The sequence below is a fragment of the Nyctereutes procyonoides genome, unplaced genomic scaffold, assembly GCF_905146905.1.
Source record: "Nyctereutes procyonoides isolate TBG_1078 unplaced genomic scaffold, NYPRO_anot_genome, whole genome shotgun sequence".
Lineage (NCBI taxonomy): Eukaryota > Metazoa > Chordata > Mammalia > Carnivora > Canidae > Nyctereutes > Nyctereutes procyonoides.
The window spans coordinates 33,389,083-33,401,504 of NW_026575047.1; the positions used below are offsets into that span (position 1 = coordinate 33,389,083).

Below are 12,422 nucleotides of genomic sequence, written 5' to 3' on the forward strand. Positions count from 1 at the left end.
GCGGGCCGCGGGGGCGGAGGGCGGGCGGCGCGAGGGAGGGGCCTGCGGAGCGGCGGCGGCGGCGGCGGCGGCGGCCCCAGCCCGCGCAGCCCGGCTCAGCCCCGGCTCGGTCGGCGCAGCGCCGCGCGCGTCCCCTCCCGCCGCCGCGCAGCCAGGCGCCCGGGCTCCAGGCCGCCGCCGCCGCCGCCGCCGCCGGGCGCACGACGCAGCGCGCACCGGCCGGGATGCGCGCCTGGGCCCCGGCCCGCCCCCACCCGCGGCCGCCGCCCGCCCGCCGCGCGTTCGCCTGACCGCGGCGCCCGCCCCGGCCGCCCCGCCCGTCCCCGGCCGCCCCCCGGCCGCGATGCCCGCCCCCCGGGGCCCCGGCGGCCCGCGCCCCTGCTAGGCTGCGGCGGCATGGCCCGCGCGCCCGGCGCGACCTCTGCGGATTGCATCGGTGCGCGGCGGCGGGGCATGCCCAGGGCACCGGGCACGGCCTTCAATGGGCGAGGACACGGACACGCGGAAAATTAACCACAGCTTCCTGCGGGACCACAGCTATGTGACTGAAGGTAACGTACGTGTTGTCTGAGGCCCCCTCCGGCCGGCCGCGGCGTGGGGATGCCGTCGCACCGAATGCCCTCCGAAGGTTTGGACCGCGCGCTGTGTGTCGTGTCCCCCCACCCCGCCCCACCCGCCCCGCCCCGGGTCCCGGAGGGAGGGAGCCCGAGGGTGCCGGCCTCCGCTGTCCGGCGGGCAGCTTGCGGCCCCCAGGCCTGGCGGCATCTCGAATCGGCCCTGGCCATCGTTTGCAAAAAGGCCGTTTCTGCGGCTAACCTGGCGAAGAAACCGGGGAAATTTAATGGCTTAAATCTTGGGTTTGCCATTTCAGCCCTGCCCAAAGCCCACAGAATTTTCTAGGCTGCTCACTCCCTGGAGACGAAGAGGGATGGGGGGGGGGGGAGAAATTCATTGCCAGATTCCCAATCCCCCGCCCCCCATCCCTCCAGAGGCTCGCTGTCCTGGGCCCCTCCCTGTGCTTCCAGAGGCAGGGGCCCCTCGTGGGTGGGAGAAGGCGGCGGGTTTGGGGTTGGTCTTTTATTCCCAGTGAGTTATACTGAGACAGAAGGAGCTGGCCCCAAACTGTCAGAATTTCCCCCAAAAAGTGGGACATGCCATCCCAAACGGGCCCTGCGTTTGAAATCCCTTAAATTGGCCCAAGCCCAACCCCCACCCCGAGGTGGTCGAACCCTGCTGGTCAGAGCTGAAGGATCAGTGACTTCCCAGGATCCCCCTACAACCCTGCCCAGAGAACGGTGGGGACAGCTCCCAAGCCGCAGCCAGGGGCCCGCGGAGAGAATGCTTGGTTGAAGATGGGGAGAGCTAGCCGCGGGGTGTCTGCATGCAGCAGTGGGGACCCTTGTGCCCGAGACCTCGGAGGTGGGGGGGGTGGTTAGGGACTGGCTGCACCTTCCCCAGGGGCTGCTAGACTGGCAGCGTAAGTGTTTGTGGGTTGGTGGCAAGAGGTCCCCTGGTGGGTGCCCGGTGGGAGGGGCCGTGGGCACTGCGCTCCGCGGGCCTGGCGCGCGTGGGTGCCTGTGTCAGGGAACCTGTGTGGGCTTGGAGGCGGTGATTCGACTCCTGGGTGGTGTCCGCGTACCTAGTGCCTGGCCCCGCCGGAAATGAGGCCGAGTGGGAGCCCGAGCCCTGCAGAGGCCTGGGACCGTGTGACCAGCGGGAGGCGGGACCCCTCTGTCGGTCCCTGGTCCCCCGAAAGCAGAGGCTGGGTGTGTAACCTGGGTGGAGGGATGCTGAGGGGTGGCGCTTCCCCGCTCCCCTAGGAGAACCGCTGAGTCATGCTTTGCTGATGGGGGTGGGGGGAGGGGGGACAGGGCTGCCTGGCTGGGTGAGGGCTCAGCCCCCAAGCTAGGGCTTCCAGGGGCCCAGGGAGCTGAAGGCGGCCCTTTATCGCCTGCCTCGGTGAGGTTGAGGAAGAATCAGCCAGCGTTGGGGTGTGCTTTCTGCTTGCAGGCTGCCGAGTCACGAGCGTCGGAGGGTGAAGAGGCCTCTGGGTTGTTGGCAGGTGCCCTAGTGCTCTGGCTCTGGCTGAGAGGGGATCTTGGCAGGTCATTCCGGTCTGGCTTTCTGCAGGAAGTCTCTGCTTTCTCATCTCTATACTGAGGATGATGGGATAGGATGCAGGACTCTGTAATTAAAAGTACAAAGCCCCATGCCTGACCCATAGTGGACATCTGCAAACATTAATTCCTTCTTCATCCCACCCTCCTCCTTCCCAGCTTTCTTCCATACATTTACCAGCTCTTAGCAGAGGAGAGTGAGGGGGAGGTGCATAGTTTGAGGAAGAAGTGATGTTTTTAATTCCTCTTCATTCATTCAACAAATATTTACTGAACACCTTCTACGTGCCAGTCACTGTTTTAGCCCTGGGGACTAGACCAAGATTCTGCCCTTGGGCAGCCTATGTTCTAGAAGGGAGCTCTTGGATATTGAGAGGAAGCTCTTCGCACGAAGTCTTGGTTTCCCCATCTGTAGAAGGGGGTGAATAATACCATCCTGCCTGCCAGGTCTTAGGGTCAGGTGGGTTGTGAGGGTCAGGTGGGTTGGTGGATGAGGGAGCCAGCTCGGAACTCTAAATTGTTAACTGGCAGCTGAAGTATGCTGAGCACCTTCTATATGCTGGGACCTCACACAAGACCTTGCGTATCCCACATCCCCATTTTATGGAAGAAACCGAGTCTTGACCTTGTCCATGTCCCAGACTGAGTGCCAGGATATATGGGACATAGAGCTTGGAGGCTGGGATCAGAGACCAGCGAGATCAGAAATTCCTGTTCTTAGGGACGGTAGGGCCTAGGAGAGGAAGCAATAACTATAATTGTTAGAATTATATGAGATGTCTGGCCTCCTTGCATGAAAAAAGACTCGCCCAGTGTTGTATATTGCCTTTTGTGCTCAGAGCACAGGGTAGATCATAGATTTTGATGTCAGATAGACTTGTGTTCAAATCTGGCTTCTGACTCTTCATATGCTGTATAATCTTGGACAAGTTATTAAACCTTTCTGAGTTTCACTTTCTCCCTTTATAAAGGGAGAAAGAATAATAACTTATCTTGCATTATTGCTTGTTGGGACAATCAGTGATTATGCTAATACAGAAAATACCCAGCACAGTGCTTGGTCTATTGGAGGCATGTAATCAATGACACTGGTATAATTTATAAGGTTCCTGGAAGAGCTTCATGAGCAGATAATAGATGCTGAGATTTTGCAAAAGACCCAGGTGTACAGATTCCTGTTCCACCTGGTCATTTGGCCTACAAATGCTTGCTCACTACACCCCAGTGGCTCTGGTCTACTTCCTGTGCCTTAAGCAGGTCATTTTTTTAAAAGATTTTATTTATTTGACACAGAGATAGCAAGAGAGAGAGAGAGAGGGAGGGAGAGAGAGCAGGAACAGGGGGAGCAGTGGGAGAGGGAGAAGCAGGCTCCCCGGTGAGCAGGCAGCCAGATGTGGGGCTCTAGCCTAGGGCCCTGAGATCATGACCTGAGCTGAAGGCAGACAGTTAACCAACTGAGCCATCCAGATGACCTGCAGGTCATTTTTTTTTTTTCTTGCCTCATGGTATTTGCACTGGCTGTGTTCTCTAACTAGAATATCCTCCTCCTGCTCTTCTCATGGCTGACTCCTTCTCATCCTTTAGTTCTCACGTTTAACACCATCTTTGCCAGTGGGAGTCCTGCTTGAGTTCCTGAGTCTCTTCTTATAAAATCTCAAATACTTTGGGAAGAGTTTAGGTGTTGTTAGTCATTCATACCTTGGTATGAATTAGAGCAGCTTTTTTTTTTTTTTTAAATCCCCCCTTCCCACAACTCTTGGCACAGCTCAGCTGATTGAATGTTGTTGTGATCACTAAGCATGGGCGCAGGCCACCCTGGGACACAGAGAACTTTGTAAAGATTGGGTGGGTGTTGGGAAGAGCAGTACGATTAAGTCTCTCAAGACAGTAGAAGGACTTGGACCCTTGAGAGAGGGACTGCCAGGGGTAGGAGAGTGCCGGGAGGTCTGGCTGTGTGTTCCCTTGCTGCAGCCACAGAGCTGAGCTTTGGGGTGAGTGAAGTGGGTGTCCCTAGGCTAGACTGGTCTGCACATCCCTTCATCCCTTTCACCTAGCTGTGTTTTCCAGGCCCATTCTCTGCTGGGTGTAGCCCTGGGCAGGCAGTGAGGGGTCAGACACGGGGGGCCCACGGCCCAGGGCAGGTGGCACAGGCTGGCCCTCTTTGGGAAGCAGTAGTCTCTCCCAGGCGCCTGGAGGGGAAGGCACTTGAGGGCACCCTTTCCTGCTAGGACCGTAGTCCCAGCTTTTCCTCCCTCAGCCATCTCAGCCATTAACCTCTGTCATACATGCGCACCTCTCCTATCCACGGAAAGAAAGGCACCTCTGCATTGTTGACCCCATATGCTTGCCATCCGCATAAGTTCCATGTGATTTCAGGGCCATGGGCATATTCCCACAGACTGTGTGGTTGAAGAAATAAAGCAGGGCTCAGACAAGGAGTTGGTATGGTTGGGGGGATGTCGCAGGCTTGTCTGAACCTGGCATTCGGGCACTTTCCACTGTATGTCCTTGTGTTTTGAACTAGTAGCGTGGGAATAATGTCTACCTTCTGCCCAGGCCTAGACCACACTGGAGAGGCGTGCTGTTGGTGAGAGACCAGCAGTCAGCCACATGTGCCCCCTAAGGAGGGTACTGAGACTAACCTCCCCAATACCCACTGTCTCACCCCACCAAGAGCATAGTGGTTTCCAGCCAGAGACCTGTGGCCGTAGACTGGGCCAGCTTGGTCCTAAGAGCAGTGTGTCCCTCTTGCACTGACTGGTTCCAGAACATGGGAAATAGTTCTGGGGGTTGAGTGGGAAGCAGAGCTGCAGGAAGCCGGTCTCTCTCTTGTGAAGAAACAGGGATTCCCCCATTGTTGCCGGCAGCCACTCTGAGATCATGAAGGGAGTAAGTCCTAAGCCAACAACCCTGTTGGTGTCTGGGCAGAGAGCGAGTGGCAGCTGAGGACACTGTGATTCCCTGGGTTAATCAGGCCTGCTGTCTACCCACCTTTGGGCGTCTAGTTCCATCAGCCGGCACATTTCCTCATTGCATCACACTTTAGGCCAAGATTCTGTGACTTGTAGCTGACAACACCCTCTCTCCCAGTTATCCAGAAGACCAGGGAGCTGTCCTGGCACTCGTGGCCACGATTTGATGTCCCCAAAACCATGAGGGAGTTTGACGCGTTTGCTTCGTGTTTTAGGAACCATCCGTGATCTCTTTTATTGTAGTCAAAGCTGCTGTGTTCTGGTTTTTCGTCCTTGGCCTTCCTGAGAGTGCATTTCCAGCCAGATGAGATATCCCAGGATCTGGTGTCAGGAGACCTGCGTTCCCAGTGGGGTCTGACTCTGTGTTCAACATCTTGGGCAGGTTACACATTCTCATGGAGCCTTAGCGTCTTCTCTGGATTGCTGCTTAGAGCACTTGAAATGCGAGATGTACAGTTGTTTGATGCTGTGAGCCCCCCACCCTGCTCCATGGAAGGAACACCCTCAGTGCATTCATGGTGTGAGATGGTTCGATGGGTGTAAACATGCATGGCCCAGAGCCTGGGGCCTGGTCAGGGCTCAATAAATGTGGTCTGCCAACAGTAATGCCTGCTTCTTAGAGGTAAGAGTTAGAATAGTCCTTAGAACCATCGTCAGACTGACTGACCTCACCCCATCGGCACTCCACAGGGCAGTGGAGGCTCAGATGGTGTTGCTTGTGGCACTGCCCTAAAGCCAGCCCCAAGGAACAGTGGGTAGATACAGCCTCTGGTTTGGAAAATCAAGCTGTGGATGGACGGCTAAATCGTCACCCCTTCCCTTCCAGTTAGGAACATCACTTCCATCACAATCCTAGAGTTTTCCAAGCTCATGCTGTCTCCATTTCAGGGGTGGGGGCAGTGAAGGCAGCTGCGGGGGGCACACCTCTGGGTGTTCTCAGTTCAGCACACTTCTGGGTGTTCTCAGTTCAGCCACCTCTCTGAGCCTCAGGCTCCTTGCACTGCCTCCTGCCCTGGGTCGTCACACAGCCCTGAGGCGCAAAGGCCACGTAGACACTAAAGGTCTGCCCGTGTGGAGGGGTTACTGTTGTTACCAGTTTGCCCAAACTGTTGAGGGAGTCAGCTCCCATGCTGTAAGCAACACACTCGTTTATTTTTAATCAATCCTAACTGAAAGATTGGTGCAGTCATGGAGTAGGCTTTTTCTCATTTTCTTCCTGCAAGATGGGAATCGAATTCTAATAAAATTTTTCCACATCGTCTCCTGGTTGTTTTACACTTGCTACAGCTTTTGGGTTTTATCCTTGAAGGCCCACTGAGCTAGGGGACGTTTTTGGCAAGAGGTGTTATGGGTCCTGAGAAGGGGAAGCATGGCTATGTGTAACCCTGGGTTTAAGGACCAGGACTGGAGTCGCCACGGGGACGAAGGGGAAAGGACAGTCTCCAGAGTGCCGCACAGTTAGGCACATTGTTAGCAATTTGTGGGAGTTCCTTCCAGTCTTTTTTAATGCTCACATCTGTATTTAATAAGAGCTATAATCGCTCTATATAAACATAAACCATGTTGAAGGCGACTTTTTAAAAGAGGCATGACCCTATAATAGTTTTCCAGTGCTTGGCTGGAACCTGTCCAGTTGCACCCTCCTGTTTTTGATTTCATGTTGTGCTGTTGCCTTGTTGAAATTTTTTAATTTTGTATCTCAACCCAGATTTTGTAAGTGACATGTGACGAGATGGTAGTGCGGGCACCTGAGCTGAGGTGATGCACACAACATGTGTTTTGGCAGTTTTGTGCAGCTCCTGTACACACCACATGTGGGCTTTGAGTGCCACTGAGCTCCTGTGCGTTCTGTGCCCATGCCCGGATCAGCGTGCCCATGACTCTGCAGGCAGCGGTGGGTGCTCACAGCCTGGAGAAGCCACTCTTCTGAACCAGAACTTGATTTGGATACTGAAGGGAGGAAGTGACATTCCAAAGCGCATGAGGGACCAAGGAAGCTGGTTATCATACCCTCTTACCCATGTTATATCCTTGTGTGAGCTAATCACTGATACTGAAAATGATGACCCAGAAAGAAAGGAAAGGAGAGGATGGGACATCCATGGTCCTTTCCTTTCAACCCTTATTCATCATTGAGCCAAGGGTGGAGGAGCGTGTGTGGGATGTGCAAACATCAAAAAGTGAAATAAAACCAGATAAGCTGGTTTCCCACTGCCCTGTAAGAGTGAACTACACGTGCATATGGAAGCTACCAGATAGGAATCGTGTATTTCAGTGATTTTACATTCCAGTTACATACTCTCACATTTGCATTTAAAACTGGAATTGCATAATAGAATGATGACTGGCACTATTCATGCTTACTAGTAATTTAAACTTTTATTTTTTTCTGTTGGCATTAAGTGGCAATAACACCATGGCAAGTCATGGGGAAAATGAAAGAGCGTTATATTTTAGTATCTTAAATGATACTTTCCCCCTGCTTTTTGAACAAGGTGCTCTGTATTTTTGTACTGGGCCCTATAAATGATAAAATTGGCCCTCCTTTGCTGTAGGGGACAGGCTGGAATTCTAGGGGGTTAAGAATCCTTGGCTGGCGTCCCACCTGTTCCTCCCCTACCCACTGGGCCCCTCATCTTGGGGGCTGTTCCAAGGAGGGGCCTGCAGGTCTTTCATTGCAGATGCCAGCCTTTAGACCTCTCAACCCCTACAGGCCCAAGGGGAGGGGCTGTAGACTAGGGGTCCCTGGCTCCCCCCCCAACATTACCATTAATAAAGTATATTTTTAAAAAATTTTCCCTCTTGTCCACCTTCCCTGTGTGGTCTCAAGTCCAGTAGGTGAGAGGGATGCCTAACTGGTAACCTCAGTCCCGCCCCAAGATGCCATCTTTCATTGGCTGTGCATTATCCCTGTGATAGGTGTGCCATAGTTCAATTAATCACCCCCTGATTGTTGGATAATGAGATGGCTTTTTTTCCCCTTATATAAGCATTCCTGATGCTGAGCCAATGAGCACCAGTCATATAAGATGATACCCTAGTCCCATCCCTCCCCCTAACTTTGGAATAATTTCTTAAGAGAGAATCCTGTGCATGCAATTTTATGTAAAAATTATGAATGTGTTTAATGTTCTTGACACTGCCAAATTATTCTCCAGAGAATTTTTCTGTTTTGCCACATGCTAATCAGCATTTGGTATCCTAATTCATTCGACCTCTGCAAATATCATAGATGAAAAATATTTGTTTTAATTTATGTCTGAATACCAATGAGGTGGGACATTTTTTTCCCCACTTTGTTCAACAGACATTTACTGCTCCCCCTTAGAGGCTGGGGGAGGGAGGGGTGATGTTAGATGCTGGACGTGCAGTATTGAGGAGCAAGTTCTTTGCTGCCATTCATTTACTCACTCACTCACTCACTCACTGGAATATCTCTGGAGCCGCCACTGTGTTCTGGGCACAGAAGATGCCCATGTTGCTGGGGTGGGGAGGGTGAGGAGGGGTAAGAGCAGGGGGAGGAGACAGCTCAGATAGAACCCGAGGTTCACCAACATTTAAAGGACAGAGAATGAGAAGTCTATGGCACAGGTGGGGTAATCACCCAGGTGGGAATGGACCAGGAGGGCTGTGGAGTCCCAGGCCTGGCAATCCAGTTAGGAGGGGACAGGGGAGGGAAGAAGGATGGACCACCGGCATTAAATGATGCCACACCACCAGGTAGGACAGTATCGAGAAGTGTCTTTTGGCTGTCTGTTTTAGGTGTTCACACCCATTTGGCACCGTGTCCCCTGGGGCTCTGCTTTGGTGATGTCTTCCTGTGAGCCCCCATGGGCTGCAGCCCTGTCTCTCCACTCAGGTCTCCCAGCTGCCACACAGAACAGTTTGCTCTCTATTCTCTGCTCTCCTAGACAGCCCCTTGAATCCCTTCTCTGGTCTCACTGCCTCTGGGGCCAATGCTCCAGGTCCCAGAAGGCACGTTTCGAGAACTCTTTGCTCCCGGTTTCATTTTGTGTTCACAGTCCAGGCTATGTCCTTGAAATGTGGGCCTGTCTCTCCCAGGGTCTTGGGTGCCATTGAGAGAGAGCTGTGTCTGGCAGAGTACCCTCGGGAGTCCTTCTAGTTAAACCAGGCCCTGTAAAAGAGATGCCTCTTTCTTACTGCAGTGGTATCCTGCGGCCCTCGCACAGAATGACCTGTGTAGACTTTAGTATTAAATAACTGTAAAACAAACATAAAAGCCATCATTATGATTAGCCATTTATTGAGTACATACTATATGCAGATGTGATGTTAAGTCCATTATCTTATTGGATCCTAACAAAACCTGGTGTTGTATGTATTTTCCCCATTTTACAGGGGAGAAAGCTGAGGTTTGGGCACTGGCCCAGAGTCAAACCCCGTAAGGGGCAGAGCTGGGGTTTGAATGCAGCCCCTCTGCCTGCAGAACCCACACTCCTGACCTCCACACTGTATGGAGGAACCGACAGGGCAGGGACAGGAGATCCGTTGAGCTCTGATTACATGCCTGGCTTAGGAGGGTCTGGGATTTGAACCCAGGACTGCCTGGTGTGGTCATGCTGAACATGCAGCAGTGCATCCGTTACATCCATGTGTGTGGTTAAAGGCAATTGAGAAGGGCCAGGGAGAGAAGGGATCACCTTCACAGAATGAGGGGTTGGGGCAGGGGATGGTCACAGTTCTAGAGAGGACAGGTGCTTTGGCACTGAAGGGAGTGGCATTCCCCAGGTGAGGGAGCGATGCCCTTTGGGACATGGCATTCTAGTACATTCCAGGCAGGCAGGACAGCGTGTGCAAAGCAACATACATAGGCTTGTCCCTAATAGCATCCAGGCTCTTCTGTCTGAACCCAAGAAGCAGTTGCCAGCCAGCTCAGGGTGAAGGGCCCACCTGGGAGCCACTGTGCTGTCCAGGATGGGCACTGCCTCCTTGTACACTGGAAGCTATTGTCCCCCAGAGTCCTGGGCTGAATGGCCCATTGAGGCAGAACAAAGCAGCTCAGAGGTCCCAGCTGCCCCAAGCAGGGATAGGATCGCCAGCTCAGGCCTGGGGCTTCCTCTGGGCTCGCCTGGCTTCCTGTATTCCTCTACCCTACAGAGGTTGTAGCCCTGAACCCTGGGGCCACCAGTGCTGGAGGTTGGGGCCTAGACTCCGGGGGCCTGAGCTCTGGTCTTGGCCCAGCTGGCAGATGCTTCAGCCTCAGAACCTGGTTCCCCGCCTGTGAGGCAGAGAGAACTACCAGCCACCTGGGCTTTCTGTGAGTATTGGGTGAAATAGTCGGTATACTGGACATAAATCTCCATAAAACGCAGCTACTTGTATTGTTAGTATCAGCTTTTAGAGTTTTTTTTCCAATTTCAAAAAAGTTTTTTTTTAAAAAAGATTTTATTTATTTATTTGAGAGAGAGAGAGAGCACGAGAGAGTGAGCACACAAGCAGGAGGGAGAGGCAGAGGGAGAGGGAGCAGCAGACTACCAGCTGAGCAGGGAGCCCGAAGTGGGGCTCTATCCCAGAGCCCTGAGATCATGACCTGGGCTGAAGACAGACGTTTCACCAACTGAGTTACCTAGACAGCCCAATTTCAAAAAAGTTTGAATGAAACTTTCAAGTATGTACTAAGGTAGAGGAAGTAGTATTTGGGATCGCTCCTTGCCCATGGCCTTGGTCCAGCTGCTCTGAAGATTGCACCATGCCTCCTTCATTAACTTTCCTCTCCTTCTGACTGAAGAATTTTTTTTTAAGGTTTTATTTATTTATTCACGAGACACACAGATAGAGGCAGAGACACAGGCAGAGGGAGAAGTAGGCTCCATGCAGGGAGCCCAACATGGGACTCAATCCCAGGGCTCCAGGATCACGCCCTGGGCCAAAAGCAGATGCTAAACTGCTGAGCCACCCAGGGATCCCCTGACTGAAGAATTTTTAAGCCAATTTAGGACTCTTGTCATCTTACCTGTACCTCAGTAGGCCAGGACGTGTCTTACCTGACCAAGTGCTGCCACCCTCCATGACAGAACAAGCACTAATGCCTTCCCATCTGAATTCTCATCCATCATGGTAAGGTCCCCATTTGTCTCAAAAATGCTTTTTTCTGGTTGCTGGGTTTGAAGCAGGATCCCAAGTCCCGCACCTGCTTGGGGCTGTTCTGTCTCTTAGGTCTTTCCTGTTTGAGGCCAGTCCTCTATCCCATTTTCAGACTACTGACTGCAGAAGACATTTGTTATTCTTTTGGAAAGATTACAGTTTTGCCCAGAGTGTCCCCAACCTGTGTCTGGCTCCCAGTTGCCTGATGGGTCTAGACGGCTGACGAGTGGTTGCCTGGATCCTGGGAGTCAGCCCCTGGGGTGTGCCCCTCTCTCCTTCCAGGGACCTCCTCACCCTTTTCAGCTGGGAGACCCTGGGCAGGTTGCTCAGGGGGTGCATGCATCTTTACCAAGACCTAGCCAGATGGCAGATTCATGAACAAGAGCAGTGGTTTCTGTTGGAAGCCCTTGAATTTTGAGATTTGTTATATAGCGGTAGATAACTGAACTAGTCATGGATTCTCACTTTGAATTCCCAGTTGTGCCTAGTTCCTGCTCCTTGTGAGGCCCCTTGTGCAACTGCTATGCTGTCCTTGATTCTGTAGCTCTTCCAGAACCTTCCAGGAACTTCCTTCTTGTGTATGTCAGCCTGTGTCAATTTCTGTTACTTACGACTAAAGAATCTTCATTCCCAGTCCCAACCAGGAGAGTGACTCAGCTCAGATCATAAGACAGGACTGGAACCCAGACCTTTCTGAAATACAGGACCTAAAATCCTACCCCCTGAGACCTCAGTAGATACATATATTGGACACATCTGCTTCCTCTTACATGGCTCAGCACCTGCCACTGGCCAGATCCTAGGTGGGCACATGTTTGAGTGACCAAGTGAACAAATGCCACACCTGCCCCTGGCCAAATTCCCTGAGCATAAATAGTCTTCTTTTTGCAAAGGTCAGGTTTGTACAGATTTCAGTTCCCACAGTTCCAGTTAAATCACGCCAGACCCACAGCCACGTGGATCAAACTTGAGCTACCATGGCAAGGTAACCGTGAGGACTGCCTAGAGTACAAACTTTGCTACTACTTTCTCAGTGTACAGATCACTAAATAAATGACAGATGTGCATTGTGGACTGTGACCAGGTCACTTCTTTCTGTGTCTGTCATTGGTTGGCCACCACACACCTGTTAGTTCACACACAAACAGCAAAGCACGTGGTAGTGCTACCTCCTTGTCTCCCCATGATAAACTCATGTGACGCTTTACAAAAATGGAAAATCAAGAAG

At 52.6% G+C, this 12,422-nt stretch overlaps 1 protein-coding gene across 2 annotated transcripts in view; it reads left to right on the forward strand.

The window, feature by feature from the left end:
* The first annotated feature begins 409 nt into the window (after positions 1–409).
* Positions 410–12,422, forward strand: part of PPP2R2C (protein phosphatase 2 regulatory subunit Bgamma) — a 134,915-nt gene continuing 122,902 nt past the window's right edge. Inside the window, exon 1 of one of the 2 annotated variants that reach the window (XM_055326033.1) lies at positions 410–551. In XM_055326033.1, the coding sequence (XP_055182008.1) occupies positions 482–551 (70 nt within the window). In that variant the 5' untranslated portion in view covers positions 410–481. Of the gene's footprint in view, positions 629–12,422 lie in introns of both variants that reach the window. The other variant, XM_055326034.1, reaches the window with a different exon arrangement.